Raw genomic sequence first — 27,650 nt, 5'->3', positions numbered from 1 at the left:
TCCATATCTTTAACCTAAACAATAATAAGTTTGGTTTTGAATCGTTTTTCGGTCATTTTTTTGCAGATTACTTCTTTCAGGGTCAACATTGTAGAAATAAAAAATATATAAAATTAACATTTTTCTTTTCACTTTGCCACCAATAATACCAATCGCTTGATCTCGATGTCCACATTGGGAATTTTTGAATTATACGCAGAATCTGCTGGATTCTGAATTTCCGTAAGTTCTCTCATTCCAGACCTTCCATATTTAAAATTTTACTAACATGAAGATTATTGACGTGGTGTAAAATCAGGATTTTATTTTAAGTTTTTAGGAAATAAATTTATTTGAATTGAGTACGGTTAACAACTTACATAAATTACTAAAAAAAACGAGAGATTCTATATTTTAACAATTTGATTTTTTACTTTTATTTCTAACTATCTTTTATTTATAATTATTTTATAGGATTTTACTGATAATTGTTGTCCAAACCTAAACTTGAAGGGATTGTTCACATCTTTATATTTATATTATATTATATTTATTTTATTCTTTAATAATACCAATATTAGTGAACAGTCCCTTTAATGTTTAATTTGATAATTAGTAAACAATCATTTTACATTTATAAGGAAGAACTATAGTTTAGACACCCTAAAGGACTGGAAGAGAGTAACAAATTCAACAACTAGTAATAAAACAGATTAAGGAAAAGTTATCTGGTTCAACATGTCACGTGACAAACGCAGACAGGGAGCCTGCTTTTAAACAGAATACTGTCGTCTACAAAGTTACACGTTATTCTGTACAATCTATAGAAGACGATATTTGAAAGGTTTGAAATTTTAACAGAGCACCATCTGCGAAACGTTTTCCTCAACCCAGTGACATATTGGACTGAAACTCCTTAAAACTCTGTACAAAGCTCTTTAATACCTTTACCATTAGGTTACCCTACTATCTATAGTAAACTTTTAATAAATATGGCACATTTCGTACATAGTTCACATAGTTCTACACCGTGCACAATATATACAGTAGAGCCCATAGAACTGTGGAACAGGAAATACGATATTTCAGCAATCTCATGTGTTGTAAAGCAATCAGTATTACCGGTAGCTTATTAAGTGATATTAATTCTGTTTCATGTTTATTTTAGACTATTTAACACCAAACTTGAGTCTTACAGTCGTTCCACAGTTTCATGGGTCTCACTGTACATTCAGGCATTGTCTGAAGTACACAGTTTAAAATATTTTGAGTTGACAAGGTACAACAAACTATGTACTGTACATTACAAAACAACTAGTTAAAACTGTACACAACTATGAGTAAGTGTATACAGTGAACACTTGTATTGATAAGTACACACTACACTGTTAACAGCAAATGGCGTACAGTATACAGTGTGTGTACAATGCATGTACAGTGTAAAAGACTAGAATGCCGTTACCTATCACCTTGCACAAAGAAATGCATTGATCAGAATCACCTGAAAAAAGTCTAATTAAAATAACAGCATACAGTGAGAACCAGAAAACAGTGGAATTTCTCGTCGTCTTTGCTTTTATTGAATTATTGAGTGTTCATAAGGATATTGTAGTTTGGAAATGAACTTAAAAAGGATAGCGACAATTAATTCCAGGTTGCTGCTCAGCTAAAGGTGTAAATGGTATCGTTATGAATCGAGCAAACTGGGGGGGGGGGGGGGGTTCTTGAATTTATCGTTAACAGTCCCTTTAAATCATAAAATATAAGATTTTTATGTCTTCTACCTATTTAAGGTCAAGGAGAAGAGTTGCTGGAGATTCTAGATAACTCTTCCATAGGTTGGAAAACCTGGCTACAGTAGCACCATCTAGCAGCCTGAACAATTTTATTATTATTTCAAAATGTACGAAAAATAAATGATCGCAGATAAATCAGCAATATAAAGCTAAGATTAGTACAAGAAAGAGGGATGTAAAGTAAAGTTTCGTTTTTTAATAAAAAATTTCCATAAGAGAAAAGATATTGTAGGGATCAAAATCCTTGATTGTTCAATGACCTGTACATCTTGATCTGATCAATGATCTGTTTAATGATTTGATCAATGATCTGTTTAATGATCTAATCAATGATCTGTTTAATGATCTAATCAATGATCTGTACATATTGATCTGATCAATTATCTGTTTAATGATCTGATCAATGATCTGTTTAATGATCTGATCAATGATCTGTTTAATGATCTAATCAATGATCTGTACATATTGATCTGATCAATGATCTGTTCAATGATCTGTTCAATGATCTGTTTAATGATATGATCAATGATCTGTTTAATGATCTGATCCATGATCTGTTTAATGATCTATTCAAAGATCTGATCAATAATCTGTTCAATGATCAGTGATCAATTATCTGATCAATGATCAGTGCTCAATGATCTGCTAAATAATGTAAACCAACCTATGATCAGCGGACCAACTGACATTCATAATATGTGCAGGATACACCTCACCAGCACTGTTAAATCTAAACAATACAGAAACTTTTACGTTTATTTCATAATGAAGAAGATGTAAATATTGGGTACCCCAAAAAAGACCAAGTTGGAATATTTGTATGATGCAGACTGGAATGAAGTGACATTAAGTCCTACAAATTCAGGATTTTTTTTTTGGAGTTTGTAGACTCTACATGCATAATTCTGAAAAGTATATCAGTCAGATTTTTTTTCTCCTGAATTTGTATGATTAAATCACTTCATTTCGGTCTGCATCATACACATATCCCAACTTGATCTTTTTCGTACTCAACTCAATAAATAAAAATAGTGTAAGGCCCATTTCTCTGTAAAAGTTCATTTTTAAGCTACTAGTAAAAACGGATTGCTTAACAAACCCCCACAAACAAGATTCCCTAAATATCATCTTCCTCTTCTTTTCAATGTTCCACTGTATAACCTTTTTAGGGCCAAACCGTAATAATAAAACACTACGTTACCCATAAATAAAAATAGACATACAGTAGCAATTTTCCCACATTTTCATGTATAAAAAATCATATATTTATCAACAAATGTTTTGATTTTTTTCCCAATTCATTGATATAATCCTATTTTTTTTCTGAACTGAAAATAAAAAGACATTTTCAGAGGGGTAACAAGTTGGATTTCTAGAGATTGTATACCCCTGCAAATATAAAATCCAGTGTTGATGATGCTCCAAAACTCACAGAGTAAAATAATTAGCGTTAGTTCTACATTTAAAAAAATATATATTTCGGTCTGGGTTGAGACCCTATTCAGTTCTTGAGATTTGTTTCTGTAATGAAGATTCAAAACAAACGTTAAGCTTATAAGTGTACCTGGGTAGAACTCTGAGTTTTCCAAGTGCACCAATAGCAACCTCAGGTGCCATAATGACCGGGCTAGCGTAGGTTCCTAAACAAATAAAGGAAATGTCAATATATTCTTAACTCAGTAATCTTTTGTTTAAAGGGACTAACAACGTAATTTGAAGGTAACCTTTATTCCGACTCACAACGGTACCTCTTCCGTATCCGTATCCGTATCCGTATCCGTATCCGTTTCCGTATCCGTATCCGTATCCGTATCCGTATCCGTATCCGTATCCGTATCCGTATCCGTATCCGTATCCGTGTCTGTGTCTGTGTCCGTGTCCGTGTTCGTATCCGTATCCGTATTGAAAAAAGATTATTTCCCTTGTGGTTTCTCTTTAAAAAGAATTCCTAATAGTGAATCATACATGACACTCTTTATGTTTCAGGGACACTTAATATAATATAATAAATCCTGGAAATAAATGGATTCGGATCTAGGTCATGAACAGTTCTTCAAGATTTACTGTTTTTTTAAAGAATTTTGAATTTATTTTTCTTCATTTTTTTCCTTCTTATTTGATTAACTATTCAGAAAGTTTTTCTATTAATCTTTTCGGCATTCAGATTTAGGTTAAGAGATAAAGCTTCGTTTTTGCCGTTTTTGGTTGGTATTTTGGTTGATATTTTGGTTGATATTTTGGTTGATATGTTGGTTGATATTTTGGTTGATATGTTGGTTGATATTTTGGTTGATATTTTGGTAGATATGTTGGTTGATATTTTGGTTGATGTGTTGGTTGATATTTTGCCCCTTGGATCCAGATCCAGGAAGCCATAATGTTGCAGACCATAAGCACTGTGAGATAATTCAAACTGTTCAGCTTAATTGTTTAAAAATCAAAAAAAAAAAACAATCCCAAAATCTAGCGGAACCCTTGAAGGGCAATTGACAAACAAACTTAACTTCTTACAAAATTTATTTTGATGGGGTTTCTCCCAATCAAATCAAATAAAACAAATAAGTGTTAGGGATTCTTTGAGGTTCCCTCGTGCATTTCTTCTACATTTAGCTTAGCATGTGATTTTTTTAACTGTATTTGTATACAAGTTATTTACTTATTTGTTCGTATGTTAGATCATAATTCTTGAACCCCTTGACCGATTTGCCTCAAATATCTCGGTAGAACCACGGGATTTGCTAAGCTTGATTTAAAGAGAATGTAGAGTTTCCAGACAAGGGTGGGTTCCCATACTAGTTGTTAATATATTAATATATTTTAAACCTAGAATATTTTACCTCCAATAGATCCTATGTTGGAGAGAGAAAACGTGCCTCCTGTCAGATCCTACAATTTAGCAGATATCACAGGGATGGTAGATAGATAGATAGATAGGTAGGTCTGTAGGTAGGAAGTTAGGCAGGTCTGTAGGTAGGTAGGTCTAAAGGTAGGTAGGTCTGTAGTTAGGCAGGTAGGTAGGTAGGTGAGTAGAAAGGTAGGTACGTATGTATATAGGAATATATGTATGTGGGTATGTATGGGTGTATGTATGTATGTATGTATGTATGTATGTATGTATGTATGTATGTATGTATGTATGTATGTATGTATGTATGTATGTATGTATGTGGGTAGGTAGGTAGGTAGGTAGGTAGGTAGGTAGGTAGGTAGGTAGGTTTGTGCTATCGAACTTACCGACAGCATATCGGACTTAACGACAGCACATGGAACTTAACGACAGTATGTCGAACTTACCGACAGCATATCGAACTTAACGACAGCCTTTTGAACTTAACGACAGCATATCGAACTGGCACTTTTGTCTATTTCACCTTATTTGTTAGTTTACCGGCCAATCCTATCTCCTGCAGTCGGGATAATTCCTCAGAAATCTGTACAATAGAAATAAATTAGTTTAAGAATTGTAAACAACCAAATAATTCATGAATTCATTCATTCAAAAGTTTTTTTGATCTATTTTCTGTCTTTAGCTTAATTTCTAAGAAGAACTAGGCTTCCACGGCTCTTGCACTCATTTTCGATTTTAACTTTTATTGTTGCACAAAAAATGTTTTGCGATTGTTTTAGCCGTTTTGAAGTTTATTGGACACAAACAATCAGACAGACAAATGACAGTAACCGCACTGACTCCGCAGACCGCTTAGGGTCGAAAAGAATGTTAAAAAGTCCCAAAAAGTATCAAAAATTTAAAATCGATTTAATTCAAACATCTCGTTCTGACATTAATGGTACCTTCACTATTCTATTTGTGCAAGTAACAAACAGAAATGTAAAATTATCTAAAGAAGAAACAAGAAAAGATAAAAAAGAAACATGTCTTATCTGCTCAAGGACAATAATATTGCAATGTAAACAAAATATTAAAAGATTATTGAACAAAAAATATTTTATCATTCCCCCTCTAGTTTCTTTTATCTTAAGTCTTAAACCTCCCCCATCCCCTCTTCAGTGTAGAACATCTCTTAACATAACCCCCGCGCCCTCTCTTAGACATTAAATTAATACAACATTTCACCACAATCTTCACCCTTAGAAATCCCCCCCCCCCCTCCCTTTCACGCTAGGTTCTAATCAGTATTTTATTGTTTAAAGTTTAGAAAAGAAAACAAGAAAAATAAATATTTTACATCTAAACTATTAAGATATTTTTTTTATTTCACGAAATCATTTTAAGACAACAAAATCTCAAAAAAAAATGTTCCACTTGAAGTTTCATCAAAACAATTTAAGTTTAAAAATTGTACTGTCTTACTTTCCCCACCAGTTTTATCTAAATTCGTGCTTCCATATTTTTTCATAAAAAAAATAATTTTTACCTCAAATATAGATAGATTTTGAACCCCCTTAATGTTAGGCACCAGTAGACCCTGCTCATACCATCAACATTAAGGTCAAAGTTGTGTGCTAGGTCATTCGAGTTCAAACAATTGAAAATCTTGTCCTTAAAGTTTAGTCCATATAATTTACAGAATAAAATGTTAAGTATAAAAAAACTAATTAAATTCCATTCTGCATCAACTGTTACGTATATTTTTGAGGCTTAGGAAGTGTTCCTTATAAACGTCAATCTCGTATATTTTTAGGCTTAGGAAGTGTTATAAACGTCAATCTATCTAGGAAAAATTAACCACGTAACGAATCTGAAAGCAACATTTGGCAAAAGCTCAATGGAAATTAACGCTGAAATATTCAGGCATATCTTCGAGATAGACCTGATTGTGTTCCAAATCACAAAAAGGGGGTATTAAAAGTATTTTAAAAGAAGGTGAATGGTCCCTTAGAGATAATAATATTAGATAGATAATGATTGATGCCTGTGCTGTATCCATCGCAACTCCAATATTATGACTGTGTTTATAGGTCACAGTCTCTGACTAAAAAAATGACATTATTAAACTTATAATCAAAGGATTTGAGGTTTAACAAAAAATCTATTTTTCGAATCCCTACATCTTTACAACTTAATAATTAAGACCTTTGATATTTCAAACTTAGATTATTTGCTCTAACGGAATTCATAGTCTGAATATCTAAGGTCTACGCCCTTGGGTTGTAGAGATATAGGGGTTAGATATAGTTTGTGTAGAAGACTTAATTCCTTTACTAAATAGCGAAAAGTTGTTTAACTACGTACAATGTTAAGTACTCGCAATGTTTTAATAATTTTTTTCTCATAATTATGCAATCTATATATACATTTAGCTTGTCTGGGTGTCTGTTTGTTTGCATCGAATAAACGTCAAAACGGCTGAACCGATCAGGCCCAAATTTTGTGTGGGACCTCACGTGGCCCCAGGGAAGGTTTATGACCGATCAAAATTTCAAAAATTTGTGTTTAAAAGTTTTTATTTTTGTAAAATTTTAAAAAATGCTGCAACAATTATTATGAAATCCGCAAACTTTTTTTTAAAATACTGTACAAAGAGAAGATGCTCACAGATAAATCAACAATTAGAAGTTGAAATAGAAGATAAAAGCCTAGTAATTTACAATTCAAGCGAATTATCGAAATACGTGTCATCAATAAACGAAAAAAAGAGGTATAAAATTAAAGAACAAAATCAAATATAAAATTATCATGAAGTATATTTCTTTGCAACAGGAAACTAGTGTTGTTTATCATTTTGGACCGTTTTGTTGTTAAATATTTGTTAACCAAGATTTCCAAACTGTATTATGTTAAAGTTTGATTTTATTAAACTTTGCAATTTCTTTAATCTTGATCACAGAAAAAAATAAAAATGAAAAACGATCATTACAGCATGCACCGTTTAACACGTTCGTTTTTGCATAGTTTTGAGATAGTTTTTGCATAGTTTTGAGATAGTTTTTGCAGACCCAAAAACGAACCAGCTGAAGGCACATCACTACCGGAAACTATTTCTTCTCTTTATTCAATACTATATAGATCCTTGTTATACATATACCCTTAACCCCATCTTCTATTTCAATTATAAACATTTTTCTTTTTATATATATTGTAAAAAAAAATTTGAGGGAAAAAAAATTAATCCATAAACATTCCCTGGGGTCACGTAAGGTCTCACAGAAAATTTGGGCCCGATCGGTTCTGTAGCGCCCATATTCTATTGCAATTGTGAACATGTTCTCTGTGTATACATTTTTAAAAAAAATTCGTGGATTTTATAAAAGTTTCGTGGATTTTATAAAAAAGTTTTCGAGGATTTTATAAAAAGTTTCGTGGATTTTATAAAAAAGGTTTCGAGGATTTTATAAAAAGTTTCGTGGATTTTTTAAATTATCAAAAATCGAATTTTCCTAGAGGCAAATTTTTGAAAATTCGATCATTCATAAACCTTCATTGGGGTCACTCGAGGTCCCATAAAAAATTTTGGCCCGATCAGTTCAACCGTTTTGGCGTTATTGGATAAAAACGGACAGAAAGACAAACATACACCCAGACAAGCAGAGTATATATATAGATTTATACATAAATTAGCGATTTCTTTATTTATAAACAATATTTACCTTAAGATCTAGAGAACTATTGAGAACTGGGAACTGAAGAAGAGCTAGAGAAGCGGCCTTTAACAAAATATTTATTATCTAGAGAAGCGGCCTTTAACAACATATTTATTATTGAGAGAAGCGGCCTTTAACAAAATAGTTATTATTGAGAGAAGCGGCCTTTAACAAAATAGTTATTATTTAGAGAAGCGGCCTTTAACAAAATAGTTATTATTTAGAGAAGCGGCCTTTAACAAAATAGTTATTATTGAGAGAAGCGGCCTTTAACAAAATAGTTATTATCTAGAGAAGCGGCCTTTAACAAAATATTTATTATTTAGAGAAGCGGCCTTTAACAAAATAGTTATTATTTAGAGAAGCGGCCTTTAACAAAATAGTTATTATTGAGAGAAGCGGCTTTTAACAAAATATTTATTATTTAGATAAGCGGCCTTTAACAAAATATTTATTATCTAGAGAATCGGCCTTTAACAAAATATTTATTATCTAGAAAAGCGGCCATGAACAAAATATTTATTATCTAGAGAAGCGGCCTTGAACAAAATATTTATTAAAGCTAGAGAAGCGGCCTTGAACAAAGTATTTATTAAAGCTTGAGAAGTGGCCTTGGACAATTTTTTTATTATCTAGAGAAACGGCTTTGAACAAAATATTTATTAAAGCTAGAGAAGCGGCCTTGAACAAAATATTTATTAAGGCTAAAGAAGCAGCCATGAACAAAATATTTACTAAAGCTTGAGAAGGGTCTTAAACAAAATATTTATGTCTAGAGAAGCGGCCTTAAACCAAATTTTTATTCAAAAATGATGAATTTTCTTGTACATTGTTATAAAAAATTTTTTTATAAACTTTTACTATCAATTTTGTTTCACCAAAGTACAATTGTACATGAATCATGTATCCTTGTATTTCTCGTGCTAAAAAAGATTAAGAATTTACATGGGAGCATTGTCTTAAAATATTTTGCTGTTGGAAACCTTAATCTTTTGCTATAAAACAGATTAAAACATTATTTTAACAAATTAAATGTCTATATTTCAAGATTCTAAATTTCAATATATTTCTTATTTTATGAATTAAAAAAATACTTATCGAAAAAAACTCAGAATAAAAAAAATAAAAAGCATTTTTAATGTCTTAGGTATTTTATCATCAAAAAATAAAAATGTTATCAAGGGTTTTCGCTGAAATGGGAAAACAAACTGATTTTTGGGTTAAAAACATCAAAAAGAGTAAAAACCTGAAACTCCTAAAGCCTTCCCGCCAAAAAAAAGATATATATTAATATTACATCTGTCAAATACCTTGACAATGAAAGGCATGTAGGACAATTTTACACCTCTTGCCTCACTGATACTCTTCAGCTCCTAAATATCAAAATTTAAACAAATTTATATTCAGAACAAAAAAGAAAGAAAATGCCATGATAGAGCAAACATTTAAATAAGTTCACTTTCTTTCTTAAAATTTTCTCAATTGCCGTTCAATGTTTAGGCAACTTACAATTTATGCTGCATCGTTTGAAAAAAAAGATTTTAATCCAAAAATGGGCTAAAGGGGGCGTTGTGAATCGCGTGACATTTAGGTTCACTAGAAATACCATAAACATTCCCTTTAAATATACCTTTCTGACGGTGACTAGACTAGACATATTGATTTCATCATAATATCCGAAATGTGGGATCATCAAGGACTCAGTCATCTTCTTAGTCATTGCCTTAACCATACCACTCAGGGGCTCCACCCTGTCCTTGCCTTCTATACAGATATAGATAGATAGATAGATAGATATATAGATAGATAGATAGAAAGATAGATAGAAAGATAGAAAGATAGAAAGATAGATAGTTATATAGATAGATAGATTCAGGGTCTCCACCCTGTTCTTACCTTCTTTACAGTTATCTGGTATAATCTTTTATCATCCTGTATATTGTATTGCGAGGGGGGGGGGGGAAGGCACAAATTCGTTCGACCACAAATTACGTCACAACTCACCATTATTTCTTCCGACCACACCTTTTTTTGTTTGGCATTGTTTACAATCTTTTTTTAAGTACTTTAAATTATTATATTAGAATTTTGAGCCAAATTATGTTGTTTATAATGGCTTAAACTATTTTCTCCTTTTTTGTTTAAAAAGAACATCTTTTGAATGTAACAGTAGGCATAAAACTATTTCTTGCAAATTTTTGTTTCACAAACCCTCATGAAAATTAAATTCAATTGATGACATGTTCCCTACCAAAAAATTGTCAATTTTTAGTTGTAGATTCTAAAAGTCCTAGCGCACTATCACCTACAAATTGCAGTTTAGGAGTAAAATAAGAAAACATCATTTCCGGATGAAAAATAGGTGTGGTACATATATTTTCCTTTCTTTGCTAAATTGGGCTTAAATCTTTTAATTTGTTAAACAAAGTCAATTTAAGATACAATTAAACCATATTGAATAACATAACGTTGACAAATAAAAAAAAATTTTTTTAACAGGCATACATTTGAAAACACAGAAGCAGTGCTCAGACGAAAAAAGGCGTTGTCGGAAGAAATAATGGTGAGTTGTGACGTCATTTGTGGTAAGGACGAAAAAATGGTGTGGTGTGCCTTGCCCCACTCGTATTGTGTTTATGCTATGTGTGAACAATTCTTTACTATAGGTGTTCCCTCGGACAAACCAAATTATACCTTCTTTGAAAACTATTTGTCCCGAGGTAAGATTTTCTAATCGAACTGGTTTCTTGTTCTTTCGCATAGATATGCATTCATAAAATGTAATAAATATATTCCCGAGTGTATCATAAAATTCAATTATTTTGCAGAAACTTATGGCCTCAGTTTAAACATTTTGTCCCGACAGTTCAAAATCATTTAACGTGAGAAATTTTTAACATTTTCTGTCATCCAATAGTGTAAAATTTGAACTAAAAACTTAATTATGAAAATTTTCCTTGTTCCATACAAAACATGAAATTCAGAAAAACTGAATTTTCACTGAAACTTTAAGTTCAAGCCTAAATTACTAGTGTTGTTGACAAAATGGAAAATTTCATATATAATATAAAACTCAAGCTAAAATTACTTGATATTATACCAAAATTATGAAAATTTTCTATGCAAGTGGGCTCCCCCTGCATCCCCAAGCCTCGTTCACTACGTTTCACTCGGTGCTTCTGAGTCCCCACTACAACACCCTTCCCTGCACCCCCCTTGGGAAAATCCTGGTAACAAGCCTGGATTAGGGTTTCCAGCGAAAAGGAAAAATCGTTTTGCGAAAATTTCGCATTTTTCGCGACCATTTCGCTTTAATCTGTTCTGAGAAAAAATGCGAAATTTTCGTGAAATAGAAAATACGAAAATTTTGCGAAAAATACGAAAAATTCGTCAAAAATTTCGAAAAATTCGCGAAAAAAATAATGGGAAAATTTCGCGAAAAAAATGCGAAAATGTCTTTAAATAACTCATGCTATAAAACTCATGGGTTTCACAAAATATTCATAAATTTCGTGAAGTTTTCGCATTTTCGCGAAATGCAACCGAAAATTTTGGTTCATTTACTTTCGCGAAATTTCGCAAAAAAAGTTTGCAAAATGCACCAAAAACTTTCGCATTTTTTTTAGAAACGTTTCGTTCGCTGGAAACCCAAGCCTGGATAGATTGATTGATATATATATTTAGCTAGCTAGATAGATTGATATTTAGATAAACAGATATAGATAGATATAGCAATATAGATAAGATACATAGTAAAAAAATTATTAAAAGCTACTGGTAAATCTATTTCCTTTATACAACATCAAATACAAGTAATGTTATTTAAATGTCGTCTTACTAAGAAATAAAATTGTATAAAACGGGATTGGCGTTGTTGTAAAAAAAATATTTGCAGGGTTCATGTTTTAGGTTAAAAAATATTCCCTTACAATCTAACCTGCAACGGCCGCTTTTTGGACTCTTGGCCTCGCCACCGCCGCCGAAACTGGTTTCGGTTTCTGACTGACTGGTGGAGCCCGGGCAGCGGCAGGCGGAGGGGCGGAAACGGCGGATTTATTATCTAAAAAGTTGAGAATATCTTCTTTCAGAACTCTACCCTCCCGTCCTGTTCCCACTACGTCAGACAGCGCAACATTGTTCTCAGATGCAATACGCCTGAGAAGAAGAAAAAATAACATTAAAAAATATGTTAAAGTTTTAAAATAAGACCCGACATAAAAATAGTTCAAATGGACTTAAAAATAGTTCAAATGAACGTAAAAATAGTTCAAATTAACATAAAAATAGTTCAAATGGACATACAAATAGTTCATTTTTTTCATTAGAACTATTTTATTTGAACTATTTTTTTGTTCATTGCAATTCCCCAACACTTTCTAAGATTGCATTCTAGATATTAAACAAATGAGGCATTTATTAGTTTATTAGTTTATTTGTCATGACAATTAGATTCTCATTTCTCATTCTCAACGTAGAAAACTTTGCAAAAACAAACTCTTTTGTCGTTAACAAACGTTAAAATAAGAGGACATTTCATATCTTATGTTTCTTCCACCTACAATCTAATTAACTATTAAATAAATAAAAGGCTTGTCTTTTTTCTTATAACACATAGAAAGTCATAATATCTAAGTATTAAACGTATAGAAGAATATAAACACTTTTCCAAAGTAGTGTGTACTATTGATTGAAGTGCTAAGAGACCTCTAGCGGCGAAAATTTTAACTAAAGCACAAGAGTTTAGTTAGACACAGTTTCACGAAGCAATTAGGTGTCGCATCAAATTATTAATTATAGAATCAACTCGCGAGTAATGGCAATTTCTCAACACTCTTAGCTTGCATCTTTATATAAACTTTGCATGTTTGTTTGTGTCCAATAAACATCATAACAACTGAACCGATCACCGGCCCTAATTTTGTGTGGGACCTCACATGATCCCAGGGAAAGGTTTTGGATGACTACAATTAAAAAATAAGCCTCTAACAAATTTTATTAAATTTTGAAAATCCACTATAATTCTTTTTATAAAATCTGCAAACTTTTTTTTATTGTTTTATAACGAATACATAGAAGATGAGCGCGAAGCGCTCAGAAAGCCTGGTCCTAGACATAAACTAATGACGCATTTATTAATTATTAGTTGTACTTCCATGAAAATTAGATTCTCAGCGAAGCAAACCTTACAGAAATACTTTTTTGTCGTAACAATTATAGAGTGTAAAATTCGTGGAATATAAAGTCTATATAATAAAACAAGACATTCGTATATATATATGTTGTGTATAGTCGGCCAAACGCTTGACCGATTGGGCTAAAATTTATTGAAGTCAGGGTGGCCGGGGGGTGTTAGAGGCTAAGTATTTAATACTTTTCCAAAGAAGTGTTCACTATTAATGGTTAGTGCTAGGAACCGTCTAGCGGCGAAAATCTGAACTAAAACACAAAAGTTGGTTGAACACATTGTTCTACGTAACAAACCCCTCCAAACTCTTTGATATTATCCCCCCCCCCTTCATCCCAAAGAGATTAATTTAAAAAAGTAAGACATTTAAGTAACCTTATAAATGTATTTTACATGTGCTGTGAGTGCTAAATTAGCAAATAGTTTTACCAGTTTAAGTTGAAAATTGGAGCAAATACAAAACTTATCCCACAATATATCAAACAAAGGTAATCAAATCAAAACATATGAATCCAGAATGTATCCAACTACTGAACACATCAAATTGACTCTTACGGGATTGAGCTGACCTGACTGCTGGGGTAGCCAGCACCTTGACCCTTCGTAAGTTAGAATCATCAATATCCTCATCATCTGATTCCAGAGTAACACTAGCAGGTACAGGGACCTCAGAGCTACCTGCAACCTAGAGAGATATATAAATATATAGGTAGATATATAGATAGATTGATATATAGATATTAATATTCTCAATCTCATGTTGTTGTTGTTGTAGCCTAGAAATTAGGTCAGGTCACTTCTTCTTCTTTTGTTATTTCTTCCACTTCTAAACCAAGATTAAGGGCAGCTTCTCATGGTTGCGTCCAAAGGATAAAGGTGGTTAAAATTGATAGTTTTTCTTTACAGTTTTAGAGGTGTTGGATATCATGTGGGCTTTCTTTGCAATCTGGGCATTCATTTTGAGTTTTTTTTCATCTAGTCTTGACAAATTAGGTTTTCAGTATTTGCTGTAGTTTGAGCTAAGTTGGGACAGGGAAGGACTTTTTTGATATTATTGGATGTTAGGAGGGGAACTATTAAAGACCTTGTTATATTCTACATCACTGATGCCATCTTTTAGAACTAGGTGTTGAATGTTTGTTGAGTAGGATTCTTTGATTATATTTTTCATTGCTCTTCGAGGTCTTGGGGCGAGAATGTTACTTTGGTTTGGATGTTCAGGTTTTTGTGTTGCTAAAAGAAATTGTTTAGTGATCATATTGCAATGATTTTTTACTGGCATGATCTTTGCCTCTGCATGGAGGTGGTCTACAGATGTCATTTTGACACATCCCAGTGCAGTTCTTAGTCCAGCATATAGGCAGGATTAAAGTGCGTTTTGCTCAATGCTTGAGTCCATATAGTTCAGAATAGATTGACCAATAGCTTTGTATGTGGTAAGCGTACTTCTTTGATCATACCCTAACTTGTACCGGCAAGCGCTTTAAATATGTTATTCTATTTTAAAGCTTATTTACAGTATTGATTGCATGATGTTTGAAGGTAAACATACTATCTAGAATGACACCAAGCAACTTTGGCTTTTGCATCGTAGGAAAAATGGATCTAATGTTAAAAAATAGGAAGTTGGATTTTTAGTTAATTAGAGAAGGTTGTAAACAGCGTTGCAGATAATTGATATGGTGATATCTGTAAATTTTTTCTTGAAACCCATTCAGTAAGTATGTAAAGATATCTATTTAACCTGGTACATATAGGATCAATAACAGGTCCTGAGCTAAGAGCAGTGCAGTCATCTAAATAAGTAACAAGTCTGATACTGCCAGGAGGTGAAGGCATGCTGGACATATACATATTGAACAATAATGGTGACTATGATTGGAAGATAAGTCTGATCCAAATGTAGTTCAGAGTTCTCTAGGCAAAAGTTGGATGAAGAGCTGCTGTAGCTAGACTAAGATCAAGGGAGCTGTTGCAGTTGGTGGGGATTCTGGTTAGAATATCTTCATTTAAGACACCAAACTCTGATGCATTGATTGTTTCAGCTAGAAATCTTCCTCTTATGTCTTCAGCAGTGAATGTCATAAGGAGAGGTTTGCATTCATGTCTGCCATTATGATTGAAGTGTCATTTTACCCAGGATGTTATTGGATGGTGCTCAGTAGTTGGAGCTGCAACTTGTAGATGGTGGAATATACAGATTTCTTATCATCTTATCATTAGCTGAGTGTTGTTGCCATTGACAGAAATTGTGAGTTCTTCGATATGCTGGTCATTTTCAGGTTGATGATACTTTTTGGAAAGGTACTAAATTATGAACAAAGGAAGGCTAACCCACCTTCTTTATCTTTTCTTACTAAGGTGTAATTTTGAGTGCCTCTCATATGTGATTTTATGGTAAGTTTAGTTTCCTGTATAGCAGCTATATGAATGTTATGTTTAGTCATGTGATGAAGAAATTCATCCAGTTTACCTAATATGCCATTTACATTTATTAGCAAGATGTTTAAGTCTGCATATTCAACTGTGTTAACTGTAGTGGAGGTTATTTTAGGAGGTGGAAGACTATTGGGTGGATTAGGTCAATTTCATCATCAGATTCCAGGATAACACCAGCAGGTACAAGGACCTCAGAGCTACCTGCAACCTTTATGTACTGCAGATAGATAGATAGAAATATGGATGGAGGAAAAATGGATAGATAGATGGATATATGTTACCTCAACGTCTACTAAAGGATCTCCAGTCTGTGCAATATCATCAACATCATAGTACAGTTTTGTAATTACACCGTCAAACTAACATTAATAATTTAAATAAACAAAACTAAAAATATGGATTTGGGACTTGGGTAGTACAAGGGGGGTGGGGAGAGGGGAAGCAGCGTTCTAACCTAGACTTGTAAAAAGGGAGCATTGACCCCTCTCATAGAAATCACATTTTTCCTTATTAATACAGAATGCTAGAAAAATTGTGTGTTGTGTGCGCCTAGAAATTCCACATGTATTTTATTGCAATATCTCCCCACACCCTTCCCCTAAGAGTTAATCCTGTACAGTTTACACACTATTTCCAGGGGTGTATATTTTCCTGAAAATCAATTTTCTTCTCCGCTTTTTGAAATTATTTTTTTCCAAGTTAGGTATGGTGGCATGATGCCGCTTAATTTGTTCTAGGGGTTTATTTCCTTAATTGGTAAAAGTAAATGATTTTTTTGAGAAAATAAATAAATTTTTGGGGTAAAAGGTATAAAAAAAGATGAACGGCTTAATTTCAAAAACAAATTATTAAAATTCCTTAGATGTAATGGTGACGCTGGCTTTATCAGATTGCACCTCACAGATATTGTCAAACTGGGACACTTTGTCTCCAGGCTTCACAAACCATTCCTGAACAATATACATTACTAGCTTGAGAACCCGGCCCGGGGTTCCACCTTTACCCGCCCCTAGTCGCAAATTATGATTTTAGTTTTTTTCCGGTTAAAAGTAAACCCACATAAGTTCATAACTCTCAAAACCAGACTAAGAACATTCCTGTGGGTCTCCAGAGTTCACCAATCAAAATATGAGGCAAATCAATCAATGGGTTCTTGAGTTATGATCGGACAATCAAACAAACAGAAATTACAACTTCATATATATACTAGAGTGGGACCAATTACTCTTTGAAATTTGAAATGAATAAATTAATATGTATGAAATGTTATGTAAATCAATATATCATTATCCAACTGTCTCGTGTTATCATTTAGGATATTATGTTTTTGTTGTTGTGATTATTCTTTTTTGTTTATTTACGGTCAATACGTTCGGGATAAAAAATTTTGAATTTGAACCTAAACAAATAAAAAAAAATAAAAATCCTGACCAATAAATATATTGTCCCGTGGTGTATGATAAGACAAGACAGGCAGTTTGTTAAATGAAATTGGTCAGTCTTCCATGTTATTGTTCATTGCACATATTCTGTGTTTTTATGATGATTGGACAGTTTAGAATCATAACTTGGTTCGTCCTTTTCCAGTTCAAAATTATTATTCTAAATTGTGATTCTCTATTAAAGTGACTTGCGATTTAATGCTGCAACCCCAAGACTCTTTATATTTTCTAAAAAGTTTTCCAGGAAATTAAGTTGTCATCAATGAAAGGGCAGTTACAATTTTTATTGTTCATAAGTTCATTTCAACTCTCCAAATAAAATAAATAATTTTTACGATTACCTTAATCGTTACTTCCTTAATCCCTTCTCCTATATCTGAGAGATTAAACTGAGCAATCTCAGCTACAGGCGAGCTTAAACTGAAACTCCTTAATCAATGAAATATTAACAACGAAAATAATAAAACAACCCCAAAAAGGCGCGACTCTACATATGCTTCCAATAAGGTTTTACTGCAAACTCCATGACCTTATTTAAACCTTTTTTTTAGTATTTTCACAGATTTCCTTAAATTCTGGAGTAAAGTCAAAATATTCAGTGTAATTAAAGCAAGCTTTCAAGTATTCTATAACCTTTAGGCTTTGTGTATTCTATATTCTATCAAAATGATGCCTATCAAATGTTGCATAATCTTAATCTTAGATTTACAAATTAATTAAAAATTTATCAGGTACCATTAAGATTTGGAAAATTTTAAATTACATTTACATTCCCTTTAAAGTTTGTATATTACCTGGCAGGTAGAAGTGCAGGTAGTTTGACCTCTAACCTACCGCCAGCCAACCTATGCTGAAACAAAAAAATTATCGTCAAAATCCGCAAAATACGACAGAAAAGATAAAAATAATCCAATTCATTTCTATAAAGACCAGGTCACAATTGTATCAATATTTTTTCATAAATGTATCTTAAACATCTGCAAAACTTCTTCACATATTAAAAAACATTATTAAAAGGCAGTTAGTGAGTCCTGTATAAAATAAAATCGACTCAATTTTTATTAATTTTTAGATGTCTAGAGATATTTCAATGGTCAAAACTTATTATATTTTTTTAGTTATTGGCCAGTTTTCTTGGAGATCGGTGCTAGTATTTAGTTTGAACATACTGCCGTTTGAACTATTGACTTTTTATACTACTGGTCGTTTGAAGTATTGCACGTGGTACCACACTTCATAGTTCAAACGACAAATAGTTCAAACGATAACATTCTATGCATATGATATTTAGACTATTTTTTTTGCTCATTTGAGCCATAAAATATATGGTTTGAATTAGCAAACAAAATAGTTCAACAGTTCAAAAGAATAGTTAAATTTAGCAAAAAAAATAGTTCAAATGAGCAAAAAAATGATCAAATGAGAAAAAATGGTTCAAATGAGCAAAAAATATTTCAAATGAGCAAAAAAAGTAAAAATGAGACAGTAAAATAGTTTAACTATTTCAATTTAATTTGAACTATCTTTTTGATTCATTTGAAAACATTTTTTTTGCCATTTGAACTATTTTTTGCTTATTTGGACTATTGTTTTGCTCATTTGAACTATTTTTTTGTGCTCATTTGAACTATTTTTCCGATCATTTGAACTATTTTTTGGTTTATTTGGATTATTTTTTGGTTCATTTGTTTTTTTGGTTCATTGAATTTTGCTCTTTTGAAAGATATTTTTTGGGTAACTAGAACTTAATTGTAATTTGCTCATTTGAACTACTTTTTTTCTCATTTGAACTATTAAATGCTTCATTAAAACTATTTTTTGGTCATTTGAATTATTTTAATGTCCATATGTGAAATGTTTTTTAATCATGTTAACTATTTTGTGATGATTGTTCACTTATATTTTTTCATGCAATATAAAAATTTTAAACTGCAATTAAATATTATTATCATTAGTTAGAATGAACAATAGTTAATAGTTCAAACGACAGCAGTTCAAATACGGATCCACCTTTTTAAATCGCATAAAATCGCAGTTCTAAACATGCCTCCGAATTCCTTGACATTTTTTATACCTCAGGGGGTGGCAATGTACATTTGATCAGAAATAGATTGAACGGAAATATTAAGCCACCATATATTGATGTTTACAACAAACATTTGAATGGGGGGATGTACTGTAGTATGGTATTTGTATATCAATATTAAGTTCAATCCAAAACTTCTAACTTCTAACAATAATCATTCATTGTTATTACTAGAACAAATATTTAATTTGTAGTCTGCATAAACAATAAACATACCCCACATACTGCATGTACAGATTAAACTGTACTGCGTGACCTCTTGAATAGAATCAGTGGAGAGTTCAATTCCTTGCGTACATCTCCAATCTATATATTGTTTTATCTAGGTTATACCTGAATGGTGAAGATGTATCTGCAAGTAGATCGGGTTGTTACAGACCCAGGAATAACATGAAACCTAAATTATTAAAATCTTTTGATTAGATTTTACACTTTAACTGCAGTTTTTGTTGAGATTAGCTTCTAATTTTATTTCTTCAGAGATACGGTTACTTTTTTTAAATGCAATAAACAATTTTAAAAATAAAACTTTTTGATTTGAGGTCGTCTTGGTTAGCTAACTGGCAATGCAAGTTTTGACCTTAAGTATATATACTCTTCTTCCGAAATCTGTTCTTTCACAATGCTTCCAATTATTACGGCAATAGTCATTTCTAATGGAAATCAAATTTCTAAAGGCACTTTCTTATAAGACACTTTAGGTTGGAGGTCGTCTTCTTACACTAACTGGCACTAACTGACCTTGGATAGAAAACTGTCATCCAAGAAATTGTTCTTAGAAATGTTTTCTTTTACATTCAAAGTGACTATCGCTGTAGTGATAGGAAGCATATTGCTTGTTTTTTTGCGCAACTACTAATCTCATAAAAAAGTACATTTAGGTCTAAAATGTTTATTGATTATCCACCCCCCCCTACAAATTACCCCAGACCCCTCTTACCTAGAGCACGATGGTTTAGAGCATGGGTTGAGAACAAGACGTGGGAGTAGGCTTCTCCCTAAGTGATTTAATAATTATTTTGGATAAAATATACAGGATTTTCTACGCTCTGAGAATGTAGGATATTTCTATTTGTTTTTACTTAATGGGACTAAAGACGTAATCTCAAATGACATGACCGATTTAAACGACGATATCTTCCCGATTGCGGCTCAGATAGAGAATTAAAGGGTACCATTGTCAATCAGACATGCCTGTACATTGTGAAAAGAGGACAGAACATTATGGAAAATGTCTTCTTATCTTTCTATTAACTAAAAAGTCTTAAAGGATTTTGAAACTTGCAACTGTTTCAATTGACAGATCTCTAAAAATGTGAAGGGCACTTTTTCGATTAGTCTTTGCAGCATTTTTTATCTAATAAGAAATAAGACGCTAACTCAATTATTTCTGGTTCTCATTGTATTCAAAGAGAGTGGAATATCTCTCTTAAATTACCTATTTGAATTGATGATTCCGCATTATTAAAAAACAGACTGGGGTTACATCGTTCAGGGTTACCCACAAAGGTCTAGACTTTAATGATAGCCTTAAAAACGAAATAAATGACGATTAGAATGGCCTGCTCTGATATTGGCATCTAATTGACTTCTTTAAGGACTTCATCAAAGTATTGAGAAGTGTAATGTTGTAGGGGGCCATGTATGTAATAATGAAAAATTTCGAATTCCCATTCTTTGTGGGTAGTGGGTATCCCTGTACCGTTAACTATTTATATATTGAAGATATTTAAAAATACGAAAGCAAATGGTAAAATTATCTCTACCTAGCGTCTTAGCCGACATTTTTAGTCTGAAAAAATATTTTTAATGTTTTTTTAAGATTTAAACAATTGTCATGCTTTTTATGGCAGAATAACTACCAATTAGTTAACGCTCATATCACGTTAAAAATCCGTTAAAAAACATCATCAAATGGTTTAAATATGGAAATTAATTTTGATTCAAAATTCTTAAAACTGTAGTATAGAAATTTTTTAACAGAAAGCTAAGTTTTTGGCTCAGACTACAGATTTCAGGGCAGTCTCTACTTCACATTAAAATAGGATTAAATCAAACATAGAATCCCACAGAGCAGAGAACCCATGAAAAATAAGAAAGTTTTAAAATAAAATAAAATTCGAAAAGTAAAGGAAAAGAAACATCCCTGAAATTGTTACAGCTGATCAAAAAGCCGTGTTACCCCCCCCCCCGGTCATAAAATGCGTACATCGTTTAAAAACTAGAAAAAAACTAGTTTGTTACTAAGCAAAAGAAAAACATGTTAAACTCCGATTAAAAGCTTTTTGATTAATGGAAATGTTTTTAATTTTACTGAGATTTGGTAAGGTGTTTTTTTCTTACGGATTTCATATTTACATTGTCAAATCGTACAAATGGAATTTAACTACATAACTTTGCAATAAGAATAAATTAGAGCTCGAGTGATGAAATTTGATGAATTGGAAATATGCTGAATTGGAGCGAAAACTTTTGAAATAGGATAAAATGGAGCTTAAAATCTTGAAGTAGGCAGATTTGGAGCCTGAAATTTTGAATTAAAATAAATTGGAGCCTGAACTAATTTACAATTGAGATTATATGGAGCCTGAACTCATAATTTAGGATGAATTGGAGCCCAGACTATTGAACAAGGATAAATTTGAGCCCGGATTAAGTAGGATAATTTGGAGCCCAGATTGATGAACTAGGATGATTTGGATCTCGGACGGATGAACTAGGATGATTTGGAACTCAGATTGATGAACTAGGATGAGCCCAGCATAGCCCGAACTTTTGCCCTCAAATCTTCAGTCATCTGGTTCAGAGCCGGCTTTAAAACCAACATATATATCATATAACTAAGTTTTAAATCTTTTTTGTTTGTTTTAACAGCAATTAATTTGTATGATTATCAACATTTAAGAATCATAAAAAATTATCAGAAGCGTACAGTAAGAACCAAAAGACAGTAGAATTTTCGTAGTCTCATTTTTTCTTTAATATATAAAATGTCTCTAGGGAGTTGGTTAATGGTTATTAGCATCTGAACTATTTCCAAAAAAAAATGTGCCCTGAGCTGAAAACTTAGAATAAGATATCCTTAATCCCGATCGGTTAATTAATTTGGAGATTAATAACAAGAGGAGAACAAGCATTTTTTAATCTCGAGATTTAGAAAAAGAGTTTATAAAGCATTAATCCCGATATCGACCATTCAAAAGTTCCCAGCTCTGAGATGGGATCTCTTGTGTGGTGGATATCGAGATAAAAGATCGATATCGATCATTTGATAACAGTCAGATTAATTTGATCATTATTCGATATCCCGCATAGTAATCTTTCCATGGAGATTGGATGTGTATTGTGTTACTTAATGAAGAGATTGATCCTCAAACTATAAGTGCCCACAGTAGATATCTAGATCAAGCGTTTGGGATTTAGAGTATCCAACACAAAGGATCGGGATTAAGAGTATCCAACACAAAGTATCAGGATTAAGAGTATCCAACACAAAGGATCGGGATTAAGAGTATCCAACACAAAGGATCAGGATTAAGAGTATCCAACACAAAGGATCAGGATTAAGAGTATCCAACACAAAGGATCGGGATTAAGAGTATCCAACACAAAGGATCGGGATCAAGAGTATCCAACGCAAAGTTTCCAACTCGAAATTTTTCGAAAAAAACTTGGAAACATTTTTTTAGTAAGAGAAAAAAAGAAAACCGCCATTCCACTATTTTCCAATTTTCATTGTATCATTGTTATAAGAAAGTATACTTTTGGTGAATTAATAAGACAAATTATATATATGTTTTCCTTTAGTAGATCTCTTGGGGCTTCTTCTAAATTTGGTGTACTCTCCTATAATACAATTCAATTCAACAATTAATATTGGACTAGAGATAAGTGATCACGATGCTAATTGATATTTTTGTGACACATAATCCATCCTTTCTTCTACAAGACCTTCCCCCCCGTCTAGTTTAATTATAAAGTTGACAAAAGCATTGCTTAAGATGCGGAATGCGGATCCATAGGATAGGTAATTTTTTAGCGATCCCTGTATCTGGATATGCAAAAATATGCAAATTCCCGGATCCGAATTTAAAAGACAAATTTGGAACAAAAAGATTGTTCTATTCTTATTGTCAATTGAAGATAATATATTAAAAACATTTTTATATTATAACTTTCGGTGCTTACAAGGAAAATATTTAAAACTGAGAAATAAAATGAGCTGAACCCTCATCTAGATCAGGATCCTAGAAAATACGAATCGAGGTTCCGGATCCATATCAAAATAAACCTGAGCACCAGACAGAACACTGAATTTTTGTAAAAATATATTCAAATTAAAACTTTCTAAAACAGACTGCGGACAACTTTTTATGACTTAAAAGGACAGTTAGCATAATTTCAAGTGACCCTCCATGTAAAGATGGCAATGTCAGATTTACACCGGTATTCTTCAAATAAAATTAAATCAAATTAGACTTCTAAATCCTAGTTCCAGTTTTAAAATGACTTTACTAATTAAAAATTGTAGCCTGGGTTTTCCTTGTCTGATCAGGAATTAATCAGATTTCAATGTTTATTATTTTGAAAATTGATTTTTATTTCAATCATGGTTTCTTACAAAAGTGACTTGCACATTTCCAGAAATAAACACTTTTTATTCCAGAAGAAAAAAATCTTTCACAATATTGACCAGATAAAGGTTTCAAGAATACCGTTGTTAATCGGGCATTGTCATCTTGGCATGGTGGGTCACTTGAAATTACGCTTAAAGTCCCTTTAATTGATAAATATTCATTGTTCAGGATTGTAAAAAACATACCTTTGTATGTGAACTTGATTGTGAAACCACTTCAATACTATCGTCGGAATCAATTCCTTTGACCGATCTAGATCTGGAGATCCTTTTGATCGATCGTGATCGGGATCGTCGCGTCCTAGATACTGATCTGCTTCGGGATCGACGACTCCGTGAACGATGTTTACGCCGTGACCGCTTTTCCTTCTTCTTATGCCTTGACCGGGAACGGGAGCGTGACCGATATTTACGTTTTTTACGTTCACGAGTCCGCGATCTAGATCTAAAATAAATTAACACATTAATAGGTAATCCCAAAAATAGCATATTTCGTGGATTTCTTAAATTTTTTTTTTTTGATTGTCCATAAACCTTACTTGGGCTAATGCGAGTTGCCACAAAAAATGAGCCCCTTTTCTATATATAAATTTGGCTTGTCTGTCTGTTTCTTTGTATTCAATAAACGTCAAGCGGGCACAAATTTTTTGTGGGACATCACGTGACCACAGGGAAGGTTAATGAATGATAAAAATAAAAAATAAATGTGTTTTAAAGGTTTTTATCTTAGTAAAAGAATTTTAATTCTTGAAAATCCGCGAATTTTTTTTTAAAAATCCGCAAAATTTTGTTCTTTGTTTTAAAATGTAAACAAAAAGAACATGTTCACAATTTAAATAGAAGATGGGCGCGAAGCGCCCTAAAAGCCTAGTTTGCTTAAAAACCAACAATCAAGCTAAATACAAATGTAAATTACCATAACAATAATGGCTTAACATTTAGGTCGGTTTAAATACAATTGATCCCCTAACCAAAATAAACAATAACCAAGGAAAAATCAGAATCAGGCTCAAGATTTTTAGATATTTGGATTTTTTCCCCGCTGTAATTGGGAAAATGAATAATTTGAGACAAGTGATTTTTTTGGTGAGTAAAAAGTATCAAAAAAGAGAACTTTCCTATTGATACCCAATCAAGCTCCCCAGAGCACGAAAAGGGGGGATTTTAAAAATATATTTTTAACTTTATCAATTTATTTATTTATAATTTTAAAAAAATATATATCCCTGGCAAAAACTAACCTATGTCTAGATCCAGTCTTCCTTTTTCTACTCGATCGCTTTCTTCTGCTCTCTGAGTCTGAATCTAAAAAATAAAATAATAAACAAACAGAAAAAAACCGGTTTGGGAGATAAAAACTACAAAGATCTTTCTAAATTCAGATGCCAGAAATTATATAAAAATAGCCACTGAATTTAAAAACTAATGCAAAAATTGAATATAAATTTTTAAAAATAAATTTCATGACACCATACCTTTTGCCTAATGCTTACTAAAATCTCGAAACCAAGAAATAATGCTTGCATTTCTAAGGAAATAAGAGGGGAGTCATAAAAGATGTAACGCCAAGAGTTTATTTTTTCTTCTGCTTTTGTAGTCAAAAAATTTTACATCTAATTCCTGATTTTATGGCTTTTATTATGTCTCTATTTAATATTATGTCCNACTAAATACGACCTGTTCACCGCTGGCTTGAGGTTTTACCTGAAGTTTATATTCAAATCTATCCGTCCTCTTAAACTGCTTAAAGGATTTCAGCCTGCGAATCTTTTTATAAATATTTTCAGCGCTGAATGCCTTAGAGAAAAAAAAGAAAATCCGGGAAATTACTTGTTTGGTTCCAGAACCCGAGAAAATGGAAGCTGACGTCTTTAATTTCCCTGAAGTCATTCAGCCCTGTTCAAAAAGCGGGGGCAATGTTTGCAAAATAAAACAACAATAAATCTCTTTAAACCCTTTTTTTACTGATTTCGGTGGAAGAAAACTTTTCGGTATTCAGAGGGAAGATTAGTTCTATCATAACAAATCCGAATACAAGTAACGTAATGTTTAGCTAAACAATAAGCCATCCTAAATCAGACTAACGTTGAAAAAGTACGATTGAGAATCTTTCCCCTCTACAAATGATGGGTCCATTGTAAATACGCCTACAGTCCCTTTAAATTGTCAATTTAACCCAAATTACGTTTACAGAATTGCCCCCGCGTATGTCTTGAAATATGTTGTTCAGGTGAAATATTACCTGAAGATATTGACTGTATGACCGGTCCAGCTAGGGTTGGAATCACGAGCTGCGGGGGTCCAGGAGGGGCGGGGGGTGGCCAGCAACCTACAGGCAGCTCTCCGTCTTCCTATAAAAGGGTTGATTAATATTTTATGTTCCTAGTTACTACACTATAAATAATCATTAATCAGTGCTTTTGGCTCCTAGAAAATTTTTGACAAAAACTATTAACTTGTAAATCAGTTTTTGGAAGAAATTTTATGACTTGGATCCCACTCCTGTATGCCGAGTCCATTAGCGTATGATCTAATCAGGGTTCAGTCATGTGTTTGATGTCTAATCTGAACCAATAGAAAAAGTATGGCAAGCATCTATCTTTCTATCTATCTCATTATCCAATCAGCGTTATGAATCCTTCAATCGGCGCTATCAGTAAATGGAAACATTTACTTCTACTGAAACTGTAGTGATCCAGATCCATTTATACAGAATGAAAAGGATCCTAAGAACTGCACATCACGATCAAAATCTTATTAATACCTAGTTTATTGTCCCGACTGGTTTAGAGCTGAGACAATAGTTGGATTGGATTTTGAGAATATGCTTTCCCCACTGTAATGCTGAACTTACTTTTGGGGAAAATAATGAACTAACAGAGAATTATTATTTAATTTAGAAAACTATAGTGAAAATTAATAAAACTGAAAGTTCAAAGCCCATTGCTTAGCTCACTGCCTACAAGCAGCATAAAACATTTCCTCAACCATTATTGTGGCGTAATAGTGACAAATGCATTATTGCATTAACGAATAGAAAAATGTCGTTTATTACCAGGTCTTTGGATTGAATAGGTTCAACGGATCTAACAGTTATATTCTTACCAAGTCGGTGGATTGAGCAGGTTCAACGGAACTAACAGTAGTTCTCTTCTCCACTAACTGACCCAGGAATAATGATACTTATTTTATTCTTACCAGGTCTGTGGATTGAATAGGTTCAATGGGACTAACAGTTATATTCTTAACAGGTCTGTGGATTGAATAGGTTCAATGGGACTAACAGTTATATTATTACCAGGTCTGTGGATTGAATAGGTTCAACGGGACTAACAGTTATATTCTTACCAGGTCTGTGGATTGAATAGGTTCAATGGAACTGACAGTAGTTCTCTTCTCCGCTAGCTGAGCAAGGAAAACTGCCGCTTTTCGTTTTCGTTCTAACTGCACTGCCTTCTCCTAAATATCATAAATTATCATTAAAGGGACCGTCATTGCAATTTCAAGTGAATTCTCATTCGAAAAGGATCCTCCCCGATTAATG

At 32.6% G+C, this 27,650-nt stretch overlaps 2 protein-coding genes across 9 annotated transcripts in view; both read right to left on the bottom strand.

The window, feature by feature from the left end:
• LOC111711830 (lipoamide acyltransferase component of branched-chain alpha-keto acid dehydrogenase complex, mitochondrial) overlaps positions 1-21,268 on the bottom strand; it is a 25,863-nt gene extending 4,595 nt beyond the window's left edge. For 2 of the 8 annotated variants that reach the window (XM_023486287.1, XM_023486289.1), the window contains exons 1-20: positions 21,237-21,268; positions 20,411-20,468; positions 19,804-19,867; positions 18,179-18,234; positions 17,726-17,813; positions 16,800-16,892; positions 16,224-16,301; positions 14,073-14,188; positions 12,256-12,473; positions 9,949-10,082; positions 9,629-9,691; positions 8,325-8,381; positions 6,650-6,709; positions 6,152-6,202; positions 5,147-5,206; positions 4,613-4,661; positions 3,340-3,415; positions 2,440-2,505; positions 1,764-1,854; positions 1,442-1,480 (exon numbers count right to left, since the gene is read on the bottom strand). In XM_023486287.1, the coding sequence (XP_023342055.1) occupies positions 1,764-1,854; positions 2,440-2,505; positions 3,340-3,415; positions 4,613-4,661; positions 5,147-5,206; positions 6,152-6,202; positions 6,650-6,709; positions 8,325-8,381; positions 9,629-9,691; positions 9,949-10,082; positions 12,256-12,473; positions 14,073-14,188; positions 16,224-16,301; positions 16,800-16,892; positions 17,726-17,813; positions 18,179-18,234; positions 19,804-19,867; positions 20,411-20,468; positions 21,237-21,255 (1,497 nt within the window). In that variant the 5' untranslated portion in view covers positions 21,256-21,268 and the 3' untranslated portion in view covers positions 1,442-1,480. Of the gene's footprint in view, positions 1-312; positions 486-548; positions 801-925; positions 1,481-1,763; positions 1,855-2,439; positions 2,506-3,339; positions 3,416-4,612; positions 4,662-5,146; positions 5,207-6,151; positions 6,203-6,649; positions 6,710-8,324; positions 8,382-9,628; positions 9,692-9,948; positions 10,083-12,255; positions 12,474-14,072; positions 14,189-16,223; positions 16,302-16,799; positions 16,893-17,725; positions 17,814-18,178; positions 18,235-19,803; positions 19,868-20,410; positions 20,469-21,236 lie in introns of those variants that run through there. The other 6 variants (XM_023486288.1, XM_023486290.1, XM_023486285.1 and 3 more) reach the window with 6 other exon arrangements.
• Positions 21,262-27,650, bottom strand: part of LOC111711829 (splicing factor, suppressor of white-apricot homolog) — a 22,820-nt gene continuing 16,431 nt past the window's right edge. The window contains exons 13-18 of the mRNA XM_023486282.1: positions 27,455-27,565; positions 26,349-26,457; positions 25,348-25,411; positions 24,293-24,551; positions 23,272-23,316; positions 21,262-22,282 (exon numbers count right to left, since the gene is read on the bottom strand). Coding sequence (XP_023342050.1) covers positions 22,217-22,282; positions 23,272-23,316; positions 24,293-24,551; positions 25,348-25,411; positions 26,349-26,457; positions 27,455-27,565 — 654 coding nt within the window. The 3' untranslated portion in view covers positions 21,262-22,216. The remainder of the gene's footprint in view (positions 22,283-23,271; positions 23,317-24,292; positions 24,552-25,347; positions 25,412-26,348; positions 26,458-27,454; positions 27,566-27,650) is intronic.

This window comes from Eurytemora carolleeae, unplaced genomic scaffold, assembly GCF_000591075.1.
Source record: "Eurytemora carolleeae unplaced genomic scaffold, Eaff_2.0 scaffold1141, whole genome shotgun sequence".
NCBI lineage: Eukaryota > Metazoa > Arthropoda > Copepoda > Calanoida > Temoridae > Eurytemora > Eurytemora carolleeae.
Note: the sequence above shows the minus strand (reverse complement) of the source record. Positions and strands in the feature narration are given on the sequence as shown.